General features: G+C 40.7%; 1 protein-coding gene across 3 annotated transcripts; it reads left to right on the forward strand.

Moving 5' to 3' along the window:
- The first annotated feature begins 473 nt into the window (after nt 1-473).
- On the forward strand, nt 474-7,410 carry lmod2b (leiomodin 2 (cardiac) b). Of its 3 annotated transcripts, XM_086269946.1 has the most exons (7): nt 475-1,091; nt 1,588-2,064; nt 3,076-3,336; nt 3,424-3,639; nt 4,348-4,459; nt 4,508-4,803; nt 6,365-7,410. In XM_086269946.1, the coding sequence occupies exons 1-7, from the start codon at nt 816-818 to the stop codon at nt 6,389-6,391; spliced, it is 1,665 nt and encodes a 554-aa protein (XP_086126072.1). In that variant the 5' UTR covers nt 475-815; the 3' UTR covers nt 6,392-7,410. The 3 variants fall into 3 exon arrangements, with proteins under 3 accessions (XP_086126070.1, XP_086126072.1, XP_086126071.1); XM_086269944.1 differs by having other exon boundaries at nt 474-1,091; nt 4,348-4,803; XM_086269945.1 differs by having other exon boundaries at nt 4,351-4,803.
- The last annotated feature ends 3,456 nt before the right edge of the window (nt 7,411-10,866 follow it).

Raw genomic sequence — 10,866 nt, forward strand, 5'->3', positions numbered from 1 at the left:
AGCCCAGCCACCTTTTGAAGGAATCTCAGTGGCCACTACCCAAAACTTGTGGCTAATAAAATATATGTTACATTTTAGGTCCCATTTCTTTGGTGGGTAAACCAACTAAAGTTGGCAGAATTCAATATAAATAAGGCTTTTGTCCCTCACTCAATATGTTTATCTACTATTTTATGTGTTTATAAATTCATCAAGACTGGCATAAAAGAGAAAGAGAACTTTTTGCTGAAGGATATGTAGCGGCCAAGCCTGTGCCGTTTTTTCAACTATATGTCATGCGTCTTACTTCTTGTGTTGACTATATTCTGAGCCCAGTTGGCTATAAACAAAGGTTACAGACTACTACATTGACAGGACACATGGTCTCTGAGCTCACAGGCTTTTTGTGTCTCTGCCTCTCAGAGCAGCACCTCCCAAAAAAAGATGCTGCATCATGGTGCCTACACTTTAGTACGTTCCCCTCTGATCCCTCTCTTAAGGCCTGAACAGCAGCTGTGGAGATTAGAGAGGAGAGGCCACGGACACACACGGAGGATCTCCGTCACATAAACTTGGTTGGCCAGGACAGATCTGGTTCAGACTGGAGTGGGCTTCAGTGGCAGAAGACTGGATCCAGAATATGCCGACAACTTTTTTCTTTGCCATTAAGGACCTGAATTAACTTTGAATTTCTACTAGTTTCATAGTGGACCGTATCTTTTGTTGGAATTTCCAATCCCAAGCGTCTTCATTTTGGGGTCTACACCAGATCATAAGCAAATCAAGAACCGGCCTGTCTGCATTTCTGTCACTTCTGTGCTTATCACACTTTGGCCATGAGCTGTTTTGGGTATCGTCGAGAGCTGAGTAAGTATGAAGACCTTGATGAAGATGAGCTTTTGGCTTCTCTCAGCGCCGAGGAGCTGGCTGAGTTGGAAAAGGAGCTGTCGGACATCGATCCTGATGCCAATGTGCCCATAGGACTCAGACAGCGAGACCAGACAGATAAGACCCCGACAGGCACCTTCAGCAGAGAGGCCCTCATGAAGTACTGGGAGAACGAGACACGTAGACTGCTGGAGGATGAGTTAGGTGGAGCAAGTCCAAAACTGGTTAGTGTTAACATTTATTTTATTTTTATGTTTTGGTTCTGGTGTTCTATTAGTTTTGCTAAAGAACAGAGTAACTTAAAGTAACATTATTACAAATTCTTCTAGTAAGACGCTGTCCATATCACATGATCCTGCTAGCATTTCAAGATTTTATTAACTGTATTAGTCTAAAGAGCTTGGAAAGAAAAGCATCTGGACTTCTTTAGGTTGCTTGAAGACATTTCACCTCTCATCCGAGAAGCTTCTTCAGTTCTAAGGTCAAATGGTGGACAGTCCCAGATTTAAGTCCTAGCGGACTGTCCCCCAAGAGGGTCATGAACCCCCTGTTGATCCTCTACCTAGATCTGACCTTAGAACTGAAGAAGTTTCTCGGATGAGAGGTGAAACGTCTTCAAGCAACTTAAAGAATCCAGACACTTTTCTTTCCAAGCTCTTTAGACTACGATGGTCTGGATGACTGAGAACCTTCACAGACATTAACTGTATTAAAATACAGGATGAAGAACAGGAGGAGGACTGTGTGACAGAAGAAACCAGTGAAGGAGAAGAGGACAAAGATGATGAAAATGAGAAGGAGCAAAAAAAGAATGAAAAACAAAGTGAGGAAGAAGAGGAAGCAGAGAACAGTGATGAAGAAGAGGAAGAAGAGGAAGAAGAGACGGAGAGTGAAGAAGAACCTGTAACAGAAGAGGAGGAAGAAGAGGACGAGGAGGAAGAAGAGCAAAATAATAAATCAAAACCTGAACCGTCAAAAAATTCAGGGCAGGTGACGTCGTGGGCCGAGAACCTAACCCTACTCAAGCCCCAGAGGGTGGAGCCTATTAGGCGGACTCCTCCTCCTCCTCCTCCACCACCTGCTGACCCGAACACCACTGGAAACCCAACTGTAGTCGATGACGCTCTGCAGCGAGTGCTTAGAAATGACTCTGAACTCACTGAGGTTAATCTCAATAATATAGATGACATCTCACAGGTACAAATAAAATTCTTTCATAACAAACTAATTTCACAAAATATCTTCACCAACATGTCACAGGAAATGCAGATAACTATGGTTATGATAACAATAATAACAATTAGCTGCTGACTAAGAATTGCATGAATCACAAGATTAGGTTCATTTAGGTTTTGATCCTTCTGTGTGTTGCTTCACTTGTGTTATCATAAGGCAATCAAACAAAACAGGTTTGCAATCAGCTCTATCGTGAGTTAAACAAATTTGTGACTTTGTGAAATTTAAATCTATAAGCCTTGTTTCCAAATCCAGCAGTTTTGCTCAACTTTTAGCTAAATTTCACAACCTGGCAGATGAAGATACAGGAAGTTCTTTACAGGACACTTTGCAGGCCTTTTTAGCAAAAAGGAAAGAACTGAGCAAAATGCTAATCAGCTATCTTCCGATGATGACTACATTTTTTAGCAGCTTTTTAAATTTTATCCACATTAGCATCCTAGAAACGAAGTCATGAGATGATCACGTTAGTTTCCAAATTATTTCTCATTGACTAAAATAGATGCTTGCAGCTGTCACCCTGGCTGAGGCTGGCAAGTCCAAACCACCCATGAGATTCAGGGGTCGGCAATCGATTTTCCTAAGGAACCACATTAAAAACTGAATGTGTTGGAAGGTTTGGAGTGGTGTGGCTTTCCAAAACAGTCCCAGTTTCTCATGTGCTCTAAAATCGGTGTTTGATGCTAAAGCCATTCTGGTGGGTTGCACAATAGAAGCAGGAAAGTTACTCATACAAGTTGCGGCTAATTTTAGTATTGTTGTAACAGCAGCTTGGGACCAAGGCTTTGTGTCAGTGTGGTAAACACTGGCCTTTCTGAAGTGTCAGATGACTTCAGGAATGTCCTGGCGTCTATGTGGTGGTGGCAGTGCTGAAGGGAACAGAATCATATTATCTTTCACTTTTTATAATGCTCTGTGCTTCGAGGTTCTGATATGTCTGAAGAATATAAATACTAATAATTTACTTCTCAGGAAACTCTCATCCGATTTGCTGAAGCATTGAGGTCAAACACACACGTGAGAACCTTCAGCCTCGCAAACACTCGAGCTGACGACCACGTGGCTCTGGCCATTGCTAAGATGCTAAAGGAGAACTCCTCCATCATCAGCCTGAATATAGAGTCTAACTATGTGTCTGGAAAAGGCGTGATGGCTCTGGTTCAAGCACTACCAGGAAACAACACCTTGACGGAGCTCAGGTTTCATAACCAGAGGCACATGTGTGGAGGACAGGTTGGATTTCTTCCTTCTCATTCCTATTCTGTGTCTGTGCTGTGCTAATGACATCATGACATCATCATGAGCAAACACGTCTTGCAGGTGGAAATGGAGATGGTGAAAATTCTGAGGGAAAACTACACCTTGATCAAACTGGGTTACCAGTTCAACCTACCTGGGCCGAGAATGAGCATGACAGGGATCCTCACCAGGAACCAAGACCGCCAGAGGCAGAAACGGCTGCAGGAGCAGAGGCAGCAGCAGCAGAACCAGCAAGGGGCACAAGAAGGAGCTGTTAACCCCAGAACCACTGCACTGGTTTGCAGCTTTACTTTGTCTAGCTGGACAGCATCCCGCACCCCACTTATACTAAAATTTATACTGACTTTACTGTTTTCAAAGTTCTTATTTTTGTGAAAAGGAGTAAGATCTTCATCATAAATGTTAACTCCAGAGCTGACGATCACTCCAAGGTCATCGTTGACACCAAACTACAGAAGGAAAACTGGGGATGCTAGAATAATAAGGAAATTTAAAAGAGAATGTAAAAATTAAATAAACACAAAAATCTCCTGAAATCTCATTAAAATGTTCCCTGATGGCTTTATGATTTCAATCAGAAGTCATATTTAATAGGTCATGGTATTTATTTTGCAAATTATGTCCAATTTTAGAGTAAAATAAGCAATAAATCAGGGTATTGTTGAGGGTGTAGCTGCCTTGTTATTGATAAATTGCTATGTCATCAGTCTGCAGTGATGTCACAGTCTGATACTACTCATTTTCGACACCTAGTTCAAAAACAAAAAAACAACTCCCTTTTAAAAGTTGGACGTCACTAACCCCTGGGTGAATGAATTTTTGGCCATTTATTATATACGTATTTTTATTTTTCACAGTTCCTCTACAATGCTAAATGAACACCTGCTCAAACTTTAATGCGCACCCTTTCACCTGCACAGCTTTTCCAGAAATATTACTTTTTCTGTTTATCCATTTATTTGTCTATGCGCCTTTCTCTGCCAGCAGAGAGGAACGCCAAGTTCATCACCTTACAGCTCACCCAGGGCCTCTCCCTGGTCCTCACCTAAACTGCCCCGAAACGACCTGGCTAAAAAACAGACACCCCCTGCGCCACCTCCTCCCCCACCTCCACCCCCGCCTCCTCCGCCACCTCCTCCTCCACCTCCTCTCCCGCAGCAGGAGAAGAAAAAGCCCACGAGGATGATTGCAGAGGTTATCAAGGCGCATGAAGCGGGCAAGAAAAAGACGGTGAAAACAAAAGGGAAGAAGGGGAAGAAGGGGAAGGTGTCGGGCAATGATGAGACAAACGGCATCCTTAAGGAGCTCAAAAATGCCCTTAGGCCAGTGTCGGTAGAGAGGAGAGGGGAGGAGGGCAGCAGGCCATCAACACCAATGAGGTCAGCCCATGATCAGCTGATGGAGTCCATCCGCAATAGCAGCATGCGCAATCTGAAACGGGTAAGTGGTGTTAAATTGATGTTTTTCTAGCCCCAAATTTGCTTCTAATTACTAATAGTCACATTAAAAGTTGTAGCAGACTGAAACTTGATTATTTAGAAGTGCACTCAGCCAAACATTGTGTGAGGTTAGAGTGCTTCGAGCTTTAGTGTGAGAAAAGTTCAAAATTCAACACTCAAGCAGAAACACAAGCAGACGAGCAGAGCTCTTGAAGCAAAATTGCAGAGTCTCTTGAAAGCAAACTGAACAAGCGGGGAGTTTAATTTAGATGTGCATGACACAGAGTCAGCGGTGTCTGAGTCATCTCTGTGGCTGACATGCTATGTTCTGTCTGTAGAGGGTAGGCAGGCAAAAGGCTACTTGCTGCCATCCAGCACTTTGGCGTGATCACAACGCTTTTACAGCCAGTAAATAATAATGACGGCCAAACAAGTCAAGTATTTTTATCTTGAAGAGGCAGATTAACTGATATGGAGGAAAATATAATAGGACAAACAAGAGGGAACTGCAAATGAACCCATCTGGACTTTGTTTTTCTGCTATTATTCTGAGAGCTAAACTATTTTTACCTCCGAGAAAAGAGATGCTTTTGAAGCTTTATTACAGCTCTTCACATTGTTAGAGTGGAAAATTAGCTCTGCCCTCAGATAGCAGGGTCTCCAAGTGTAGCTGTGAAATTCCAGCCACTTAATGCAGGTATTTATAGAAACTGTTGACTGAAACTTAGATAAAGACAGACACAACACCTTACCAGAACACAACACGGACCAGCAACACACATTTAACACATCTACTGACACCAGCGAGGACATTACGCACATCACTGATGCAATGCTCCAGTTTGTGTTAGTCAGAAATCATAATGACACAATGAAAATGCTGTATCCTGCTATTACAACTAGGAAAATAGTTCATCAATGGTAGCCAATGCGTCTGGGTGATGAATCTAATAGATGTAGCTAGCTAGCTTAGCATTAGACTGGGGAAGGGAGAAAACATTAGCTAATGTACAATAACAAAAATTTCATAAATATGTGAACCGATAAAATTACTTGTCGTCATGAGTTGACCCCTAGATTGCTTTAGATGCTAGCAGGTTGCCGCCATAGCCTATAGTGTGCGTGAAAGACAGCAATTTGTCTGCAAACACTTGCTAACTACTTACCGGGTGGTGGCAAACCTTGAAAAAGTGCAGCGCAAACTGGAAACAGAGAACGTTCGCCTTCAAAGTAAAAGTTGTGCATCCAACAGATTATAAAAGGTGGTTTACAGTTTGCGTGGGACTCTTCACAGTTTCACTACTGCTTGTGGAGTAGTTGGCAAGTGTTTGCAGACAAGGTGGCATCTGCCATGGAAAACAGGCAATCTGGTAGTGACCAAAACAACTTCAAGGACGTTTTTGCCAAATGGTTGGGGAATAAACATTTTTGCCCAGGCATCCAACCACCGTGCTTTCTTGCTTGATTTGGGTCAAACAAAATGTCAGAGAGATGAAAGTCACGTGGTGAGCAGTAATGTGCATTAATACCTCCTAGCTTGATTATATCATTGTCTTTTCCAGGTGGAAGTCCCTCGTCATCTACGATAAAAGTGTCATAAAAGACATCATCTTGTTATCATTTGGATACTGATGACGATGGACTGACCGACGGTGGTGAATGATGACAGGTGAAAACTTGGGTTTTCTAAGGAGGCCGACGTGAATTCTTACTCATAAAAAATACACTGGAAATTTGCACTGCAATGACAGCTTTACATTTTAAAAATGTTGAATTTGTTTTTTTTAAGTATTCACAATAGGAATTAGGTACATGGCATTTGTATTTTAATTTGTGGAAGGAGTGAACTAATTTGTTTACTGACAAGTTTTCTAAATCGCTGTTTCCTTAACTGTAAATATGATTTGTTGTGGTTGAACTGATTTAAATATAGCTAAATATAGCCACCTGCTGTTTACAATACCACTTGTGGAAGGATGCAGACTCTTTTCTGACTCTTTGGTTTCTGGATGAGCTCCATTTGAAAGAAAGGGGTCAGGCTGTTAAAGGGAAGAATGCAGTCAGTCCCACGGAGCCACTGTTTTTGTGTTTATCAGTGAGTCAGCTTACTGGTCAAGCGCCACTGATGCATATTCCCACTTCAACACACTCACAATACACCCACTCAAGATAACACGCATTAAAGCAAGGCTTTTGCGCTCTTTGAACAATTCACAGTGCATGACAAGCGAAGAAACTACGCAAACAAGCGTGATTAAAAATTTTATAATATCAAATAAAAACCGATGAGCCCCATATTTGTTCAGCCCGGTGAATGCCAGTGAATGGCACAGCCTATGACCAGTAGCCTAGCTTGGGACGACTAATGACAACTAATGTTTGCTAATGTTAGCCACCTTTAAATAACTTTTTGTAAGTACCAGCTGTTTTTTAGCAGTGTGTGCTGAAATGTATTTTTTGGATGTGTGTTACTTTCTAACAGTTGGTGTTTCTTTTAAGCTACACCGAGTTTCTCCAGAGGTTTTGCTTTTTGGATAAGCTGCCATTGTAAACAAGAACGTGCTCTTCATGACTTGCCTGGTTAAATAAAGGTTCAGTTGACTCACTACACCATTTTGTGGTACAAAGTGGTATTGCACAAATGTCCAGGCCTAGTTCAACTTCAGCTGATATCACTTCAACTCAACATGCAGATGTTTGAGATATAAAGTTATAGAGCAGCTTTAGTTAACTTTGGAAGGTTTTAATCCTCTGAGGTGTAAGTCATCATAACCTTAACCTTACCCAATAAACCCTGTTGAATAGATTTTTTTTAACGTTTTGAATAAGAAATAGAATAGATTTGACGCATGTCTGTAATTCAATTCAATTCAATTTTATTTATATAGTGCCAAATCACAACAACAGTTGCCTCAAGGCACTTTATATTGTAAGGTAGACCCTACAATAATACATACAGAGAAAAAAACACCCAAATCAAATGACCCCCTATGAGCAAGCACTTTGGTGACAGTGGGAAGGAAAAACTCCCTTTTAACAGGAAGAAACCTCCAGCAGAACCAGGTTCAGGGAGGGGCAGCCATCTGCTGCAACCGTAAAAAGGATGATTTCTGTTTATCTTGATTTGAAGACTCGGGAGAGCATTTTAATAAAAATAAGAGGTGGCATCATGAAAGTAACAATAAATATTTTTAAATGCAGGAATTTATTGTAATCCTCCGTAAATTTAAAAGAATAATACTAATACAGTGCAAAAGTGGCATAAGTACATTCACCAGTCACTTTGCGAGGTATATCTGACGTGTACTAGACTGAACTCCCTTTTATGATCCTCAGTTTGAACTTTATCAGGTTGTGGTATGCCCTGTTAGAGCAGTCACACTGACATGATAGTCAGGTGCTAGTGAGATGACAAATCAGAATGGAAAGAAGGAATGACGTGTCAAGAAGACGATCATATGAGGTGGGGGATGAGAGTTGAGAGAGTGAAATCAAGAGACTGAGAATTGTGATCTATTAGTGTCAGCCATCCTAATCCTGGTCTTGTGTTTGTTTATATGTCTTGGAAGAGTTCCCCAACTCCTAAATCCACAGAACAGCTGTTCAAAGACAGCAGTGTCAGGCCCTGAGAGGTGGCAACGGCCAGAAAACTACAGATTTGATCAGGACCGACAGTCTCCAAAGCACCAGTCACTTGATCATTGGGTTTATTGTGCATCAGAAGGCTTAGGTTTCAACATTCAAGATTCAAATTTGCTGAAAAAATATGTTTTTTATTTCACATATAGCCACTGAGTCTGAAGACTTCTTCTCATTGGTGGAAGACAGGATGGAAGACATAAAATGTATTTCAATAAGCTCACTACATTGCACAAATTTGCACAAATGAAAGCTGCAGAAGTTGCAACAATAATCTAGATGTGAGAAGTCTGAATATAGTTAAACTGGGCTCCTATGGAGGGGACTATTTATACTGGAAACCATTCTATCAGTGGCATCCGATGCACAGCAGCTCAGTATACACAATACTAGCTAAGTGTCCTGCAGTTTAAAAAAAAGAAACAACTTCCTCTACTCAAGCACAGCACTTTGTCATGTCTGTCAAGCTGTAAATAGAGGCATTCTTCCATAAAAATCATCGATAAAGAGCAGAGACTTCCTGCTTGTAGATGCACTCAGGGTGGTCACTACACTATCCCATATGGAATTCTTGCCATGATTTTAAGGATGTACACTGGGTTTAATGCTCTGCAGAGAATTTTAAAACCCTTTTCTGAACCACAAAAAATGTTAAGCAGGCAAGTTTTCATGTATCACATATTTTGCCAAAGCCACACATAACCCAGAGCTGTTAGGCCTCTGAGTCACAACATTCGGGTTGTTTGAAATATTAACATAGGCAGCTACTGCTGCTGTTAGAAGAGTACAGTTAACTATTACAATGATGAACTCCATTGATAAAATGTCAGTGGTGAGTCAGGGGTGAGCAGCATTTTATTTTTCGTAGGGTCAAAAGCTGACACACGTAGTGCCGAATTATGTTAACGTGGTAGATTATTTTACAATAGACTATTTACTATCGCAGAAAGGCTGACTGTTTAAGGAACACTTTTTAAAACACTTTTATGTGTTATGTGCCAATTCTGATATCCCCGTGTTGGCTTTGTTCTATATCATTATAACAGTGTCGCTCCAGGATCAACTTACCAAGAAATTAGCTAATGGTTTTAGCTTTTTCCACCAGATCTCAAACTTATGACATCACAAGAACGTGATTGGTCAGTGGCTTTTAATCTTTTAATCTGGCTTTCAATGCTGAACCAACATTATTATGATATAGAAACAACACCAATACGGGGATATCAGATACACCGCATTTAGCTGTGCTGTCACTGTGTACAACAATCTGTGGGTTGATGGATGGGAGTATCAAATTTAACCTTTGATCAAGGAATTATATTGGCATAAATATAATTGAGTAATTTATCCAGTTTGTCTCACTGGCCAATGAACTTGCCCAACATCCTTTTTGTTTTTTCAATAAACTGGCTCAGGGTCATTGAAATACTAGTTACAGTGAAAGTGGTAAGGACATATTTAGTGGTCCTCTGCATTCACTAACTGAAAAATTCCATATTCAAAGGAAGAAAATGACATAATATCTTTGAAAGCATTCCCATTAAACACACAAAAACTTCACAGAAGTGCTTCTGCTTATATAAAAGCTTTTTCTCTCTTTGTGTGTGCTGGTCTCTGTGGAAGTAGTCTATCAAAGTAGGAGCACACTGATGGAAAGTGCCATACCTGCCCTAATCCCTTTCATAAGCTCACCAGAAGACAGGGAAGATAACAGACCAGCTGATGTGGCTATTTACTAAAAATAAATTACCAAAGCACAGAGCTGTTGTGGTCAATACATGTCTATAAATAACATGGAAAGGCCAATTATAATTTCCTCAGTCTTTCTTTCTTGTGTTTGTGTCTGTCTTGTGCGTGTATATAGCTTTCTTCATTTACTTAGAGTATAATGCATTTTGATATTCATCAAGTGGCACCAAATACAAAGAAATGCATGCTTAGATTTACAGACTCCTGTCAAATAAGGTAACACAGCCTCAATGGACTGGACTACTATTATCTTGTTACCTCACATGAGCTCATTCTGATCACAAGGGGAAAAAAAAAAAAAAAAAAAGTCTTATTTTTTTTAATTTTAAGAATCAACAGCTGAAATTCACAGTCAGGACTGCAGCCATGTTTTGCCCTTTATTCTACCTGGGTCAGTAAAGGCTGTGATAATCCTCTGTCCAGCTGTTTCCAGATCTGTAGGTGATGGGACCTACATTCCTTGCTCACATTACATGCTGGACTGACATGATTGTGATCTCCTTTCATTTTACCTCTTCATTATAGAAAAGGAATGTTACCATGTCTTGTGAGACCTACAACAAAAGATTTACCAGTGGTTTTGTACGAAAGGCAAAGATTGGAGGAGACATCCATTGTGACAAGATGTGAAGGTTAAAACAAACAACAAACATAGCAACGAGTCCAAATAACAAAA

Source organism: Aulonocara sp. 'chitande type north' Nkhata Bay, linkage group LG17, assembly GCF_057382095.1.
Source record: "Aulonocara sp. 'chitande type north' Nkhata Bay isolate Kocher_YH1m ecotype deep benthic linkage group LG17, A_spYH_male_GT1.1, whole genome shotgun sequence".
Classification (NCBI taxonomy): Eukaryota; Metazoa; Chordata; class Actinopteri; order Cichliformes; family Cichlidae; genus Aulonocara; species Aulonocara sp. 'chitande type north' Nkhata Bay.

What these genes read in the sequence shown, in the direction of transcription:
- lmod2b (XM_086269944.1), top strand. Translation starts at nt 816, where the DNA reads ATGAGCTGTTTTGGGTATCGTCGAGAGCTGAGTAAGTATGAAGACCTT. An exon ending in GGCACATGTGTGGAGGACAG is followed by an intron (nt 3,337 to 3,423) that starts GTTGGATTTCTT and finishes CACGTCTTGCAG; the next exon opens with GTGGAAATGGAGATGGTGAA. An exon ending in ACCCCAGAACCACTGCACTG is followed by an intron (nt 3,640 to 4,347) that starts GTTTGCAGCTTT and finishes TTTCTCTGCCAG; the next exon opens with CAGAGAGGAACGCCAAGTTC.